Source organism: Ruditapes philippinarum, unplaced genomic scaffold (assembly GCF_026571515.1).
Source record: "Ruditapes philippinarum isolate M1 unplaced genomic scaffold, ASM2657151v2 ctg704_1_1_1_1, whole genome shotgun sequence".
Lineage (NCBI taxonomy): Eukaryota > Metazoa > Mollusca > Bivalvia > Venerida > Veneridae > Ruditapes > Ruditapes philippinarum.
Window position 1 is genome coordinate 73,877 of NW_026866901.1, and position 18,794 is coordinate 92,670.

At 34.4% G+C, this 18,794-nt stretch overlaps 1 protein-coding gene and 1 long non-coding RNA gene across 2 annotated transcripts; one reads left to right on the plus strand and one right to left on the minus strand.

The window, feature by feature from the left end:
- Positions 1 to 975: 975 nt before the first annotated feature.
- On the minus strand, positions 976 to 8,499 carry LOC132734143 (uncharacterized). Its single transcript, XM_060720858.1, has 6 exons — positions 8,318 to 8,499; positions 6,189 to 6,357; positions 5,605 to 5,750; positions 4,986 to 5,103; positions 1,830 to 1,888; positions 976 to 1,128 (listed from the first exon to the last, which is right to left on the minus strand). Exons 1-6 carry the CDS (start codon positions 8,423 to 8,425, stop codon positions 991 to 993), a joined length of 738 nt encoding a protein of 245 aa, XP_060576841.1. The 5' UTR covers positions 8,426 to 8,499; the 3' UTR covers positions 976 to 990.
- LOC132734144 (uncharacterized) lies at positions 8,472 to 18,699 on the plus strand. Its single transcript, XR_009626270.1, has 2 exons — positions 8,472 to 8,566; positions 18,547 to 18,699. It is a non-coding gene; the product is annotated as an uncharacterized LOC132734144 (long non-coding RNA).
- Positions 18,700 to 18,794: the final 95 nt, after the last annotated feature.

Sequence of the window (18,794 nt, forward strand, 5' to 3'; positions counted from 1 at the left end):
GACTTTGAAAATATTTGAGGTGTTGAAAAAACTTAACATAAGTGGTTACGCCAACACCGACGCTCTGGTGACTAGGATACCTCTACTTACTTATTCTTATTGCATAGAAGAGCTCAAATGACGACAGACTTTCTATGTAACACTCACTATTCACATTTGAATTTCGATGCTATGCCATGTGAATTTCATCATGATGTGAAGTCTATGAAGGCAGTAATTACAATCTGCCAAGGGAGGTTATCATTGTGAGGAGTTTGTCATTATAGTAGTGATCTGAATATTTTATTTGAGGCCACTACAGTAGTGATCTGAATATGTTATCTGAGGAGGCCTCTATGACATACAATCCACCCCATATATGTGATAATATTAACTCAGACAAAGTATGTTCAATTCTTTCTTGAGCGTAAACTATCTGGATAAACTACTGAAGGTTGGTGTTTTCACATAACCCATCAAGTTTGGAATAATGCTCAGGGGTATACATGTCTTACTCAGTAAGTATTGACTGGAGATTCACACTCTTTAAACCTAACCAAATAATTTTAGTCTTGAAATTCATGACCTCAAAACCTTCTCTGTGGACTTGACCTTATGACCTCAAAACCTCCTCTGTGAACTTGACCTTATGACCTAAAACCTGCTACGGGCCATTTTTAATGTTGTACAAAGCTTATCTAACTATGATATTCCTTCTCAAATAATTGATTGGACAAGTATTGTACAATAAGTCTCACTGTGATGGTTCAAATGACCTAAAAATCAAAAGGGGCCATGTTCTGGTTATGTGCAATGTCATTGCCAAGTTACATAAGCCATAGCTTATTAAATCAAACTCTATTTAAATAATCATTTTTGACATTCAAATTTAAATCACTTTATTAACTTACATTATAAACATTATACAAATCCCTAAAAAAGCTATTTTGTGCTGTTTATACAATACTTACAGCTTAGCCTTATTTTAACAAAATTGAAATTTAAGAAATGTTACAAAAATATGATATCTACCACAAACCATCCAAATATGTCCCACAGCAGTGTGTATGGAATACCAACAGCAAGTGTAACAATCTCCAAGGTTTCAAGATTGGTACCATTCTGTAATGCTAATATCACCAAACTCACCTAAGGTAGAAAATCAATATTTGAAAATTTATATACATGTACACAGAAATTAAGAAATGTAGAAACTTTGTTTGTGGTAAGGTGATTTTGTAATTTAGACAAATTCTAAATTGAAAGTTCATGACTGCAAAGCCACACTAAATATTTGCCTATGATACCATAAACCTGTATTAAAGTCACCCTATTTATATCACGGAAATTAGGCAGTAGGGACTATTTCAGCATATCTAAACACATTAAAGGTAATTTCCGTAGATAGTTTAAAATTTTATGCTTGACAAAATGTTAACTAATACAAACTATTTTCATATCAGAACTGTCTTAAGGGGAGAAGTGGCCTAGAAGTTAAGGTGTCTGCCTTTCAACCCAGGGAACATGGGTTTCAGCCCTAATTGCGTCACTACCATGTTTCTTCATACAACACCAGTACTGGTTGGTTCCAGGGAGCTCACTCAAAAGTGATTAATATAAGTTGCAAGAACTTGTTTCGCAATCAAGCTTACATAAATATGTTTAAACCAACTGTCTTAGCTTGCATAAAGTCTGACAGGACTCCATCCAGTCAGCTGCTTATCTTTAATACTTCTAATAGTGAAATACCCTATACATGCAATGGACTGTTCCAAAATTATAACAGGACCAGTTCATTACACAATATTAAGGCTTGAATCATTTATTATTATGGAACATTGAATACATACTGTCACTTGTAAATCAAACTTTAACCAACAAGAAAACAGAGCAGCTTCATTGTAGATTCCTGCAATTAAAAATAATCAAATACAGAACTTACTTTGTCATTTCAATTTGAAATCATAATGTAGGCAATGTGATATTTTCTTGTATCATTTTCAGGTTAAAGTATCCTAGTATTATCACTGAGTTTGGTGTTCCATGCAATACTTACATGAGTGGCACAGCCATAAGCGAAAAATATAAGCTAATGTCCAGGGAATATATTACATGTATGACATACAAATTTTTTACTTATTTAATAAATCTATAAATCAAATAAATACACATGAAGTATATTTCTATTAATTTCTGCCACAAAAACAATACAATGTCCCAATGATTTATTATGTTGAAAATTTATTCCATCAGATATATACATTTGTAGCTGTTGTAATAAGTGATACATCTATAAAAAATAATTTGAATCTTACCATAAAGCAAACAAAATAAATTTTTCAGTATTTAAGCAACATATTAATATATTAATAACCAAATCATAAACAAGAGCTGTCGGTAGGACAGCAACGCTCGACTATTCTTAGTGCTTGATAGTAAAAAAAATGCTTGATACAGTTACCTCCTCCTGTGTACAGGTTGGGGTCATGATGGTGAACAGGTGTGCAAAGTTTCAAAGCCATATGTCAATGGACTTTGAAAATATTTGAACTATTACAAAAACTTTAACGTAAATTCTAAGTCGAAAAAGGGGCATGATTTTGTCAAAATGCTTGGTAGAGTTACCTCCTCCTGTCTACAGGTTGGGGTCATGATGATGAACAAGTGTGCAAAGTTTCAAAGCCATATGTCAATGGACTTTGAAAATATTTAAACTATTACAAAAACTTTAACGTAAATTCTAAGTCGAAAAAGGGGCATGATTTTGTCAAAATGCTTGATAGAGTTACCTCCTCCTGTCTACAGGTTGGGGTCATGATGGTGAACAAGTGTGCAAAGTTTCAAAGCCATATGTCAATGGACTTTGAAAATATTTGAACTATTACAAAATCTTTAACGTAAATTCTAAGTCGAAAAAGGGGCGTAATTCTGTCAAAATGCTTGATAGAGTTACCTCCTCCTGTCTACAGGTTGGGGTCATGATGGTAAACAAGCGTGCAAAGTTTCAAAGCCATATGTCAATGGACTTTGAAAATATTTGAACTATTACAAAAACTTTAACGTAAATTCTAAGTCAAACAAGAGCTGTCGGTAGGACAGCAATGCTCGACTATTCTTAGTGCTTGATAGTAAAAAAAATGCTTGATACAGTTACCTCCTCCTGTTTACAGGTTGGGGTCATGATGGTGAACAAGTGTGCAAAGTTTTAAAGCCATATGTCAATGGACTTTGAAAATAATTGAACTATTACAAAAACTTTAACGTAAATTCTAAGTCGAAAAAGGGGCATTATTCTGTCAAAATGCTTGATAGAGTTACCTCCTCCTGTTTACAGGTTGGGGGTCATGATGGTGAACAAGTGTGCAAAGTTTCAAAGCCATATGTCAATGGACTTTGAAAAATATTTGAACTATTACAAAAAACTTTAACGTAAATTCTAAGTCGAAAAAGGAGCATTATTCTGTCAAAATGCTTGATAGAGTTACCTCCTCTTGTCTACAGGTTGGGGTCATGATGGTGAACAAGTGTGCAAAGTTTCAAAGCCATATGTCAATGGACTTTGAAAACATTTGAACTATTACAAAAACTTTAACGTAAATTCTAAGTCGAAAAAGGGGCATAATTCTGTCAAAATGCTTGATAGAGTTACCTCCTCTTGTCTACAGGTTGGGGTCATGATGGTGAACAAGTGTGCAAAGTTTCAAAGCCATATGTCAATGGACTTTGAAAATATTTGAACTATTACAAAAACTTTAACGTAAATTCTAAGTCGAAAAAGGGGCATAATTCTGTCAAAATGCTTGATAGAGTTACCTCCTCCTGTCTACAGGTTGGGGTCATGATGGTGAACAAGTGTGCAAAGTTTCAAAGCCATATGTCTATGGACTATGAAAATATTTGAACTATTACAAAAACTTTAACATAAGTGGTTACGCCGACGCCGACGCTCGGGTGACTGCAATAGCTCTACTTATTCTTATCGAATAGTCGAGCTAAAAAGGGCATAATTCTGTCAAAATGCTTGATAGAGTTACCTCCTCCTGTCTACAGGTTGGGGTCATGATTGTGAACAAGTGTGCAAAGTTTCAAAACCATATGTCAATGGACTTTGAAAATATTTGAACTATTACAAAAACTTTAACGTAAATTCTAAGTCGAAAAAGGGGCATAATTCTGTCAAAATGCTTGATAGAGTTACCTCCTCCTGTCTACAGGTTGGGGTCATGATGGTGAACAAGTGTGCAAAGTTTCAAAGCCATATGTCAATGGACTTTGAAAATATTCGAACTATTACAAAAACTTTAACATAAGTGGTTACGCCGACGCAGACGCCGACACTGATTCTTATCGAATAGTCGAGCTAAAAATGCATGGTTCATAGAAAGCAATGGAAACAAGTGTAATAGCTGATAGACTGAGATAGATTAATGTGGAACATTTTTCACTATACATATGTACTTTAGTACCAGTCAAAAACCATTGTAACACTTATAACAAATCCTGGCCAGCCTACATATCTGTTTAAACTGATCCACTCTATATTGATAAAACAACAACTTTAAATTTTTCATTGTGATAGCCCAAAAATTGAATTAAGCCGTCCGGTTAGCTCAATAGGGTTAGCTCAATAGGTAGAGCATTGGACTGTGAATCGGATTCCCCGACAGCGCAGATCACTTTCATTGTGATTGATCATGAAATCCTTTCTACAGCCATTCACGCTGTACCTCTGCCCTGGTATGTACAGAAGTTTCAGTTCCTTGCAAAAGTGAAGGCAACTAGTACTGGTAAACTGCCTGACAGCCTGCCCGGAACCATGCAGTGATTGAACTGTGCTCTGGTCAATTCCATGTAGCTTACTGCCATGATCTGGAGTGACAACTACCAACACCACCATCACGACCAAAAATTGGAGTTGGTCCAAAAAATAGAAACTGGACAAGTCCATTTAAAATATTCTTCTGGATAAAGGTAAAGCAGGTATTCAATTTCTGAAAAAGACTTACGCTGTAAATGAGCTGATGCCCCTGCTATTCTAAATTCTAGCTCTCCGAAATCTCGTGCAACAAGTACAGACAGAATGATATTTGGTGGTGCAAACACACAAGCTATGATCAGTCGAACCTGCAATACATAAAGCGCTGTGTTAAAGTTGTGCTGTCAAAATTTGTACAACATAATATTATAGTCACTGACCTTGCTTTATATTTTGAGTGCTTAATTATTGTAAACCCTACAACAACGCACTCAAAATTAATATGTATCTATTTCCTAAAAGAAATTCAATATTCTTTATACAGTTTAACAATTCTACTCCAGACAAGATTTACTAAGTGCACTTCCTCCCACTTGTCTCTTAATTTCAATGGTTGCATTGTTTTAATCAAATGTTTTCAATCATTGTCAAATTAGTGTGTAGACTTTCTTTGCACACGTCAACGCATTTAGATTAACCCAAAAAAATAATTTCGAATCATCCAAAGATGTGTTTATATTGCAGTGATAATAGATGCTTGTTTTACTTTTACCTTGCTAAGTGTATGTTCAAGATGGCTTGGCTTTCATATTATACATGATGCATAGGCAAGTGAAAAGCCTTGCAACTTACAAAGTTAAAGATCTTACCAATTTAACTGTCGTTCTATTTTGTGACCTTACGGCATATTCCACAATACAATACAGTAATATGACCAGAATGGCAGCAATCTGTACATAAAGCTCGTACTTTCTCTCTCGTAGCACTCCATGAAGCACGTAGAAGGCAACAAATACTGAAACAAACAAACAAAATTCGGAAATCATACTTCAGTTCTATGAATACTTACAATAATACTCTATTATAAATTAGATTTATAATGAAAACTTTTACCAAAATTTTGGTTTGCTCAAATATATAATTGTAGGCACTACTCTAAACCATGCACAATGAAATGAACCTTTAATCACAGATTAATGTATTTTTTTTCAAGTTTGGCACTACTTTTTTCCCCATGAAAATGAAAAATCCCTGAATCAAAATCATGAAGTGCAGACTATTTTACTTTACAGATTTTTTCTGATTGTTTTTGTCATCATAATCTAAGAACATGCCATGTTTTAAGTAATTCTATTGAACAGTTTTTATTCTGCCTCTATGTCTGTATGAAAACTCCCAAAAATGTCCTTAAGAAAACTATTATGCAATCATTTTCTATTTTTTAGTTACTTACAAGCATTGACTATGATCAAAATGGTAAAAGTGAAATCTGAATTTTTGGGGTCATCCAGGGCAACTTCAACAAGTCTGTAACCTGTTAGCCCAACTGCCGCAAGGATATTGATAAAACTTAGAACAAGAAACCATCTTTCTTTAGGTAGTAATCCTGCACATGTTTTTGCCTGAAATATATAAAATATATGGATTAAAAAAGTATTGCTGCATGTCTGTAAAACCGAACACCCGACAGTTACAATGTATGATTAATCTTGACATTAACCGTCTATCTTTTGGCAAGAATTCTGAAATTGTTTTTTCCAAGAAATATAAAAATATACGGCTTTCAAGAGAGGTCAAGCATTATGGAGGACATCAGACTGGAATAGTAGTTGACATGGAGCTATATTTGTATTTACCACTACTATTACTATAATACTATTACTATTAATTACTGCTGATTGTAAAGAAAGACTTATAATAATCCATTTGAGAGTTACTCCCCTTATACCATAGTACATTGTAATGCAGCTTATTGCATAGAACTTAATGTTTTCTAAAGATCATGTCAAAAGCTTTTGAGAAGTGAAAGGGTATGAGGTCAACTTGACTTTTTTTAATTGACAGATTGTAAGATGTCATCTATTAACATTTGAATTTAGGTTCGATGGGACCTCTTTTTCTTTGAAACCATTCTATAATTTATAGAAAATACTGTTCCGAGGTATAACAAAGGATGCAGCTAGGTATGATATATAAGGTGGTAATTTGCAGGGTCTTAACTTGAGCCTTTCTTACATAATGTTTCTGCATTTTCCATTTAATGTACAAAATGTACATCTTGCTGTGCTTGACAATTGCAGGGACTATAATGAAATAGGGCAATCATAGCCCAACAAATATTATGCTTGAGGGCTTTTTGTTATAATATTAGATGATGGTCGCCCTTCAGACAGACATCTATGAAATATCAGATTATAAAATTGGTTGATCTTGCAGTCGAAACATTGAGGCATAGGGCAATCTCTACTATGGTCAAAATTTCTTCTTCTTCTTCTTCTTCCAATAAACTGGCCACCTTCAACTAACTGAAGTTTACTGCCAGGTTAAAGTGCAAGAAGGAAAGAAAGAGTAAAAATAGTGAGGAATATACACAGTGCAGGTTGAAAACGGACAAGAATGTGTTTTAGGTAAAGAGTTGGGACAGATGAGTACGGAATGACTCAACTGTACCGGCTGACATAGCATCCACAGGGAGGCTGTTCCAGTCTTTGATGGTGCATGGGAAGAAGGATTGTTGACGATATTGTATACGGCAGTAGAGGATCTTGTAAGATAGGTTATGTGTATTTCTTGTAGATGTGGCATTGGAGGGTATGAGTTGTGAGTTGTCTAGAGCGATCTTGTTGTTGATGACTTTGTAGAGCATGATCAGTCTGGCCTCCTTACGACATTCTTGTAGTGATTACCATTCCAGGTCTGCAAGCATGTTTGTGACCCTGGACCTGTTGTGATACTTGTTCTTAACATACCGTGCAGCTTAATTGTCATTGAACCATGCCTAGACGGTGTATGTCTTCCTTCTTGTGGGGGTCCCAGACAGTGCAAGCTTGCATACTCCACTTTGGGGCGGACTACAGCTTTGTAGGCCATTTCTTTGGTGGAAGTAAAGGCAATATTAAGGTTTCTTCACAGGACGCTGATGGTACGGTTGGCTTTGTTACAGATGTTATTTATATGTTGGCCCCAGTCAAGGTTGTTATTCAGGGTGCATCCGAGGTATTTAGCTGATGTGACAGTGACATGCTCTAGAGTATGACCATGAAGAGTGTAGTTGTGGCAGATGGGGCTTCTTTTCTTGGAGATGGTGAGGACTTGGCATTTGTCTGGGTGGAATGACATTTTCCATTTCTCTTCCCAGACAGCTAGTTTGTTGAGGTCAGATTGTAGGGTGGATTTTGGGATTATTCTTTGCTGTTATAGAACGATTGGTCTTATTTAGTATGGCCTTATTGGGATTCAGATTAGTGACAACCTTCTGATCTCAGTGACTTTATGATATATAATTTAGTCATGTATTTCATATCTATCTGTCTATTTCTGTACAACAATATGACAGGGTCATTTTTTGAAATTTGAGGTTACCTTGCCAAACACTGTTGTCACAGTTGTTTTGGGGGCATTCGGTATGCCAAATCTTGAATAGTCTCCGGATTCTCCAGAATCGTACCGATCATTGTCTGTGTCTTCCATAATTCCACATGTTATTTCACTTCCTTGATAGATTGTTATGTCGATTGTTATGTCATGTGATTACAGAGAAAAGTGATCATCACAACACAGTGTTTCGCACGCACCGGACTGCTAATTAGCAATTAGATGGAGAGAAAAAAGGTAAATTTCGAACAGTTTAAGCAAATTTTATACATTTGCTGGTTTTAAGGATAATCTTAATTGTTTTATCTACAAATGCTTTCAATAAAGTTTCCTTTTGCAATGTATAAGATTTATCCGGGAATTATTGGAAGTGTATAATATTTCGGACAAAAATAATTTAGTTAACATTACAAATTATGCAAATTTTGGGATAATCACACGATTTCTACGGATCCTTTTCAGTTGCTGCTGCAGTTATGTGATCAATTTTGGATTTGTATAAAGAGAATGTCTCAGATTACTTTGAATATGCACCTAAGCTTTGCAGAATTTGTTTTTTGCCCCCCCCCCCCCCCCCCCCCCTCAGCATCTTGTCATTTAAACTTGAGATATTAAAGATTATTATCCATTGTTATTTATGATAAATTGATAACTATTATCATACAAAATATGATTTTAAAATTTTTCCAAAGCAGGTCTGAGGAATAATTTATCATGATTAGCCCTATAAGTATTAAATTATAAATAATAAAATATAATAGAACTCAGAATTGTCACAGAATGTGTAAAATCTTTTGTTAACTAAATTTCTTTCACATTTCTACTTCTAGATTCATATTACAAGTTGACCTTTTACAGACTGCAGTTATGTACTAGTAGGTTGCAAGCATTTAATTTGGTGCTTGTGACAGTAGAAATATTTTTGTACAAATTTTACATGCATCACATTCACAAACATGGTGTTTACTAGTGTTTAGGTACTGGTACACTGTTGTTCATATTTGTAATAAGCTGTGCATGATTTTACGTTGTGATTGTACATTTGGCATATTTATGAAATGAGATGAAAATTTAAAGTAAAAAAGTTTAGATTATGCAGTGCATGAACAGTATTTATTTTACGTAAATGAAACAGAAAATCCAATTGGTGTTGGAACGAGTTGGAACTTCCAAAGTATCTCCAGTTTATACATCAATTTTGCTCTTTCAGGAGTTCAAAGAGAAATCAATTTCACAGAAAATATAACACAGTGTTTTTTTACAAATGTTTAGTGTGGGTCCTTGAACTCATTGGATTATAGATCTGTAAGCCCAAACTTAAAAGTCACGAGTTTTGATGACTTATGGTTGCTTTGTGACATGAAAGGTATATAATTATACAAGGTAAATGGAACAAAAAATAAAGTTTCCTTTTAAAAGGAAAGGCTTGCTCAGATGTGCCTTCATCCCAACCCTTTAAAATTGTTTTTTTTTGTTTCAATTTATTATCACAATTTTTTTGAATTTTTTATGAATTACGGTATTTGTATATCATAAAGGGTTTATTTAGTTTTTATTTTGTAATAACGAATATTTTTTGTCAAAACGATTTGCAATCTTTTCTCTATTGTATAAAACTAATAAAGAAAATAATCAATCGTAAAAATACTAACGTGGAAATCTATCTATCATACTGAAGGGAAACAAGTGTGCACATTTCATTTCCACTTTTTTCGCAGAGAAATCATTTGTTTTGGCAGTAGCTAATTTCATTTATATAGCAGCTTTATAGACAAGTAAATGCAATAAAATACTTCGTTACGTGGTACCAATTAATAAGCATGTATCAACTATGTTACACGATCACAGATAGGATACGCTATCTGTAGATCAGCACGTGGTAAGGTTAATGATATGCATGGGCTATTTTTAGATTACCTCACCGCGTTCAGTAGATCTAAATATAACTTGATCATGCACTAATATTCTGTAGGACCACCCTTTGGAGACGGAATACTACTACAGTAACCATTCTCTATTGTATAAAACTAATATAGACAAAAAACAATTATAAAAGAAACTAACTTTTGCGTCTTGAAAAAGAATTGAAACGGAACAATTTCGGTTATAATTTATTACGGTTTAAACCGATAAATCAAGTAAAAATAGAAATCCTATTAATATAAACAAACTGAGATTACCGAAGTAACTAAAATAGCTTAGATGTCCGTAATATTACTTTGTCTGATTCCGCAGTATGACAGAATCGCCCGAATTGTCACGATTGCAATCGGAACTACATCGGCTATTATCATTATTCCGAAGAGTGACGGAAAGGGCCGAAAAGTTGCGATTGGGACGATTGCAGCTGGTTTCCTGTTCAATCATGCACTAACAAATGTAAGCAGGAAACCACCTAACTGGAGCAACTTTTCCAAAACAGATGGCTGATAAAAAAAAAAGGATTATTAAAAAATGGATATCATATTACACTACTTCTGTATGACAATATCCATAACTGTCTTTATTTCCATTATTTTGATCAACTTTCCCTAATTATTATTATAATTTTTATGCTTTGCTATAAATATTTTATTGTATTATGGCCCGTGGAGTTACAAAATAGAATACTTTTCTGTAGAAAATGTGAAGATAAAAATGATTTAAACATAGGAATATATACTAGAAAATGAAATATTTACGGCTAGTCATGCTAGTTGTACTTTCAAACTTCGATGATTTTTCTCCTTTTAAGGCATCCTTGATAAACTATCACAAACAGTTGTAAGGGTTATTCAATGATTTTTGACAGAGTTAACCCTCTTGAACTTTGGAAAAGAAAAAAAAGAAATCGTCAATTTCTGTTTGTTATCTCCCCCACAGTTGTACACATTCAACTCTAATTTAACATATGGACATGTCATCTATAAAAATAGAAATACATGCTGGTAGGTCAAGTTCAAATTTGGTCATGGTTGGATGAGTTTTGACTGAGTTATCCCTCTTGGACTTTTTCAGTATCAGCACTCTTGCTTTAGTAGAAATGTATGTATTAGGTTGAAATCCCATGTGCAGGTTTTCCACCAGAAAGTACAAGTCAAGTTCTAATTTGGTCATGGTCAGATGTCTTGGAAAATATTTAAAAATTCACAATTTATAATCATTATCTTGGCTACAAATATGCAGTTTGCAAAAGGTTAACACTGAATAGTTTCAGGGCCTTGAACTTTGTATATTCAGGGTGTCTGTGACTCTTTGACCCTTCAAATTTCCATAAGGCCTGATTTGACCCTCAGAATTTTAAGGGTCAAATTTTGTTAAAATCATGAGGATTTGGCCTTGTAGTCGGTACAACTTAGTCAAACTGACCCTCAGGATTGGTTATGGTCAGATCTAAAAGCGGAGCATTATTTAGAGCTGATTGTAATCAGATTGAAAACAAAACAAAAGAAATAAAAAAAATTGCAGCTCTTGATACTTTTTTGTGTTGCCTTGAAAAAGGCAATTTATAGGGGTAATTTTTGTTAGCGGGCGTCGGCGGTGGCATCCCCTAAGGCTTGTCCAAAGAAAACTCAGTCACTATAAGTTGGATTGACCCCAACTTGGTATGCATGCTTCTTTCAATGACTCGAAGTGCACAAGAATCATTACTCTGCGCTTCTTAATTTTTGAGTTATTGCCCTTTGTTAATTTTCATACTTTATTTTTGTCCGAGCAAGTTTTTCCTAAATTATAATTTGAAGCTATAGACTTGAAACTTCATAGGATGATAGATCTCATTAAGAAGAAGTGCAGTGCACAAAAACCGGTACTCTGTACTTGATGATTTTAGAGTTATTGCCCTTTGTTAATTATAATACTTTATTTTTGTCCCGATCATTTCACCTAAACTATAAAAGCTATATCCTTGAAACCTCATAGGATGATAGATCTCATTGGGAGAAAGAGCAGTGAACCAATACTTTGTACTTCATGATATTAGAGTTATTGCCCTTTGTTAATTATTATACTTTCTTTTTGTCCGGGCCAATTCTCCTACACAATTGAAGCTATTCAAGCTACATCAATCCTGATGTAACATTGTTACAATCAGTTCAAACTTTGCCACTAAAGTTCAAGGTACATGTACATTGTAAGAGTGGTGTTTATAAATAACCTATATTTAAGAAGAAAATGCCTAAATGACAGCTATACTGTTCACAAGGCGACATGTCTGACTCATGGAGCTCTAGTTTTGTTTTAACAATTGTATCTTCATTTCTTCAACAGAACTTCATGTCAAAAATTAACAACAGGTAAACATTTCTGTGTTTTTCTAAAAACAAATGAATGTCAATGTCATGTCAGCTTGTTTAAAAACAAATGAAAGTCAAGGTCAGGTCAGCTTGTTTAGAAACAAATGAAAGTCAAGGTCAGGTCAGCTTTTCAAAAAACAAATGAATGTCAAGGTCAGGATCTAGGAAATATGAAAGGACATAATAGACTATAAGTCAAACATGATAATGTTTACATAAATCAGTGGTACCATTAGGAATTAATGGGTTATGCAAGTTATTCAGTTTCATTTTGCATTTATATTGCAATAAAAAAGAAAAAAATGGGTATCTATACATAAAACCAAGTAGTGTAGTGGTTAGAGAGTTCAGATTATGAAGAGTTCATCTTAAGGAAATGGGTTTTTCAAATTCAAATCTGCAATTGTGCATTATTTTATGTGTGTGTCTGTATGGTTTTTACTTTCAGAAAACATTTTCATATTCTCTTTTATAAACGTATGATTATTGAACATTTTGTACAAGTTTTTAACAGTTTAGCAAAATTGAATGTCATTGAACAGATTGAATAGTATTGTCAATTTAATTGTATTTAAAAATCTGAATTCAATTTGCTACATTTTTTAACAATTTCGACCCGCATTTGTATATCTATATATTTGAGATTTCTTCCATTCCTTATTTATCACTCTAATCATGACTGTGTTGCCTCTAACTTAACCTGTTAAAAGTGAATGTGTGTGTAAAATAAATTCACATGGAACTATAAAATATCTAACAGCAAAAACAATATTATAAAAATATAAGAAATTAAAAATGCTTTTTCCAGTTATCGAACCAGGGTCTCTACACTGACAAAGCCAAAACTCAACCACTATGCTATTACATTGAACGGATATAAAAATGAGTAATTGTTTAGGTTGTTAAAGATATAGGCGAAACAATGTATGCATTTATATAAGAATTATCATCACCCCTATTTGTCAATATTGATGTAAACAGATAATGAAAGGAATAGTGAATTTGGGCTTTAACTCATGAATTCAGTATTTGTTAACCAGGTTTTCCGAAGGAAAAAACTGGTTATTAGATTGAGGTATGTCGGCGGGCGGGCAGACGGGCGGGCGGGCAGGCGTAAACAATTTCTTCTGTGCGCAACTCCTCCTACATTTCTCAACGGATTTTGACCAAACTTTCGAAGAATTTTACGAAGGAAAAAACTGGTTATTAGATTGAGGTATGTCGGCGGGCGGGCGGATGGGCGGGCGGGCGTAAACAATTTCTTCTGTGCGCAACTCCTCCTACATTTCTCAACGGATTTTGACCAAACTTTCACAGAAGCTTTGTCATCAAGTGCCCTGGCGCATATTGTCGGGGTTTTGCGATTAGATAATATTTGACCTAATTATGGCCTTTTGTTTTTTTTCCTTATATAAAATATATAGTGAACAATTTCTTCTGTGCGCAACTCCTCCTACATTTCTCAACAGATTTTGACCAAACTTTCTCAGAAGCTTTGTCATCAAGTGTCCTGACACATATTGCCAGGGTTTTGCAATTGGTATATATTTGACCTAATTATGGCCCTTTGTTTTTTTTCCTTATATAAAATATATAGTGAACAATTTCTTCTGTGCGCAACTCCTCCTACATTTCTCAACAGATTTTGACCAAACTTTCCTATAGAAGCTTTGTTATCAAGTGCCTGGCACATATTGTCGGGGTTTTGTGATTGGATAATATTTGACTGCATTATGGCCCTTTGTATATTTTTTCCTTATACAGAATATATAGAGAACAATTTCTTCTGTGCTCAACTCCTCCTACATTTCTCAACGGATTTTGACCAAACTTTCTTAGAAGCTTTGTTATCAAGTGCCTGGCACATATTGTCGGGGTTTTGTGATTGGATAATATTTGACTGCATTATGGCCCTTTGTATATTTTTTCCTTATACAGAATATATAGTGAACAATTTCTACAGTGCGCAACTTCTCCTACATTTCTCAATCGATTTTGACCAAACTTTCACAGAAGCTTTGTCATCAAGTGCCCTGGCGCTCACTAAATTCCCATGTTTCTTCCAAGACATCATTCAAGTATTTTTTATACGCCCGTTTTAAAAACGGGACGTATTATGGGAACGCCCCTGGCGGGCGGGCGGGCGGGCGGCGTCCAATTTTGTCCGGAGCATATCTCCTACATGTATGGAGGGATTTTAATGAAATTTCATAGAAATGTTCACCACTATGAGGAGCAGTGTCGCGCACATGAACCAGGTCTCTAGGTCAAAGGTCAAGGTCACACTTAGAGCTCATTGAAAAATGCTTGTCCGGAGCAAAACTTCCACATGTATAGAGGGATTTCAATATTACTTGGCACAAATGTTCACCATTGTGAGGCGGAGTGTCGCGCGCAAGATTCAGGTCCTTGCGGCCAAGGTCAAGGTCACACATAGAGGTCAAAGTTCAGATAAAAATATGAAGATGTGTATATGGACCATTTAGTCATCATTTAATGAGGGATTGTAACACAAATGGTCATTATCAAGACTATGGCTGTGATACATATAATTTAGGTCAATATATACAAGGTCAAGGTCACAAAAGATGATGAAATATCCAGATTTTGTCCGAAGCATATCTCCTACACGCATGGAGGGATTTGAATGAAATTTCATAGAAATGTTCACCATTATGAGAAGCCATGTCACGCACATGAACTAGGTCTCTAGGTCAAAGGTCAAGGTCACACTTAGAGCTCATTGGAAAACGCTTGTCCGGAGCAAAACTTCCACATGCATAGAGGGATTTCAATATAACTTGGCACAAATGTTCACCATTGTGAGGCGGAGTGTCGCGCACAAAATTCAGGTCCCTGCAGCCAAGGTCAAGGTCACACATAGGGGTCAAAGTTTAGATAAAAATATGAAGATGTGTATAGGGACGATTTAATCTTCATTTATTGAGGGATTGTAACACAAATGGTCATTATCATGACTACGGCTGTGACACATGTACTTTAGGTCAATATATGCAAGGTCAAGGTCACTAAAGATTGGTGAAATATCCAGATTTTGTCTGGAGCATATCTCCTACATGTATGGAAGAATTTTTATAATACTTTATGGAATGTTCACCACCATGATATGTATTGCTCCATGCATGATCCAGGTCTCCAGGTCAAAGGTCAAGGTCACACTTAGAGCTCATTGAAAAACGCTTGTCCGGAGCAAAACTTCTACATTCATAGGGGGATTTCAATATAACTTGGCACAAATGTTCACCATTGTGAGGCTGAGTGTCGCACGCAAAATTTCAGATCCCTGCGACCAAAGTCAAGGTTACACATAGAGGTCAAAGTTCAGATAAAAATTTGAAGATGTGTATAGGGACCATTTAGTCATCATTTATTGATGGATTGTAGCACAAATGGGTAACTATCAATGACTACAGGTGTGACACATTTAATTTGGGTTTAATATTTGCAAGGTCAAGGTCACTGGAGATGATTAAATATCCAGATGTTGTCCGGAGCATATTTTCTACATGCATGGAGGAATTTTAATGTTACTTTATAGAATTGTTCACCACCATGAGACGTAGTGCCCTGCTTATGAACCAAGTCTCTAGGTCAAAGGTGAAGGTCACAGTTAGAGCTCATAGAAAAACGCTTTGTCTGGAGCAAAACTTCTAACATGCATAGAGGGATTTCAATATAATTTGGCAAACAAATGTTCATCATTGTGAGGCTGAGTGCCGTGCATAAAATTCAGGTCCCTGCGACCAAGGTCAAGGTCACACATTCTGTGCATATCTTCCCTATTGATTTGTTTTAAGGTTCATTTAACAACACAGTGCCAAGAATAAAAACTTGCTTGCTAGATAACACTTATCCATAATGCCCCCATCTCCATCTAAAGCTTTTTCGTAAACGGGCGTATTTTGTGACTATGGCACCCTTGTTTTAAAATTGTGAACATACTTTTCTTGATATCGCACAAAACACCACACGCCAATATTGTTGACAAAAGAAAATAACAAGAGACGCAAAAATGCAAGTACTGTTTACCTTTCTAAAACATTTGGGAAAAAAAGGTGAATAGACAACATAAAATTTCTCAATCATTTTTGTTTGAGGAATATTAAAAAAGCCATAATTCCTCCTAAAAGTTCAATTAAAAACAAATGCCCCTTCATGACAAAGCTTCTGTGAAATATTTTGCTGAAAACCTGGTTGCATCGCATTGCGATGTTCCTTGTTTGGTTTTCCAAGCTTATCGGCATTAGAAGAAACAAACTTTTACAGTTACAACTTTGAAGGTTGACTAAGCTATTGTACACAGTGAAGCTATAATATTAAAGTTTGTTTGTACCTGGGCATAACAGCTTCACAACTATTTATGGAAAAAAGAAATCTTAATATGACCCAAGTCACAATTTTCAGCACATATATATAGTTGTTTTTCAAGAGTATCTTGTGTATCATGTCTACACTTGTGTTTTGTATAACCACTCTTTATGATATTGGGTTACTCTGTTAAAGTATGCTTCATATGATATTTTATTATTTTTTAAGATATTTGAAGTACTTCCTTATAAAGTATTTCTTTCATTGCTTATAAAGTATTAATTTTATGTTTAAATCAGGTGTGAAATTACAAAATGGTAGGATCTGGTTAATAGTCATACTGTGACAATGTTATGAAATTTATTATAAATCTAGAAAAGATTTGTTTAGTGAACATGCTATATATAAATAGAACTTTAAAGACGTTTTCCAGAGTTTTCATATAGACATATAGGCAAAATTAAAACTGTTCAATAGAATTTCTTTAAAGTTGGCGTGTTATTACTATTAGAATATGATTACAGAAACATTTTAAACTGAAAACAAATTGGGGTCACCGTTCTCATTTTCGAGTTATCTGCCCTTGAATTGGACTTTTTCGTTAAATTCAAGGGCAGGTTATTTACAATGAAGTGAAACAATACATTTTTTTCTTCTTATTTTCATGAAGCTTTACTTTGTCTTAGTCAATATGAAAAATTTCAAGAACAAGTTTAGAGTGGATAGTTTTTTTCCCACTTCTTCTCTTAACCTGTGCTTTTTTTCTTAAAAATTGGCCTAATTTTTATGAATTTAAAGTACCTTTATTTTCATTAAAATAAACCAACAGAAATGATATTATGAATTGCATGTAATTATATTTTTTTATTCAACAATAAAAAGAAAAACATTATCGAGAAGAAAAAACAAGAATTCCTTTACCTATGTGTCAGTTATCTGCCCATTAAATGACCTCAAATAAGTAGAAAATTCTGATTCAGTGGCAGATAACTCAAAAACGAGAATGGTGACCACAATTTTTTTTCTGCTTAAATTGTTTCTGTTATCATTTTCTAACAGCATGCCAAGTTTTAAGAAATTCTATAGAACAGTTTTAATTTTGCCTATATGTCTATATGAAAACTCCTGAAAACGTCCTTATAGGAGTTACATTAGCTATGAGTTCATAAAGCCTAAAAACATAGAATTTGATATTTTTTTATACATCTAGTGAAGCACTTAAAATGGAAAAATCTACAAAGGATAATATAGAAAATAATACCAGAATAAAATTGAAAACCAATTCTGAATGCCATAATCTTAGCCCAGTTGAGTTAAAAGCCATGTGAAATGATTTCATCTTACTGGTCATTTTACACTTTGAAAATGGTTATTCTGGAAAAAACAGGGTGAGGGAATGGTCTGAAAATATTCACACAAGTTACATGTATTAGTTCAGACCTACAAAGCATGCAATGTTTTGAAGATATTTCCCATCCCGATATTTTAAAAAAACCTTGGTCTCCAGGAGTCTCTTTTAAAAATGGGTGTTAATTTTAATGCTGTAACTGTACATGTGTGTTTTCATATTTTTGTGGTTATATCCTTAAATAAAGATTTTCAATTTATTTTCAGGTTGTGATAGATTTATAGTAATCAATAAAACATGTTGTCTGTGACCAGATAATGTATTAAAAAAGCCCCAGTGCCCATTGTGATACAGTAGTCAACAAAGCCAGGTGACCGTCATGATACAGTAGTCAATAAGCCATGGTGAACGTCATGATACAGTAGTCAATAAGCCATGGTGAACGTCATGATACAGTAGTCAATAAGCCATGGTGAACGTCATGATACAGTAGTCAATAAGCCATGGTGAACGT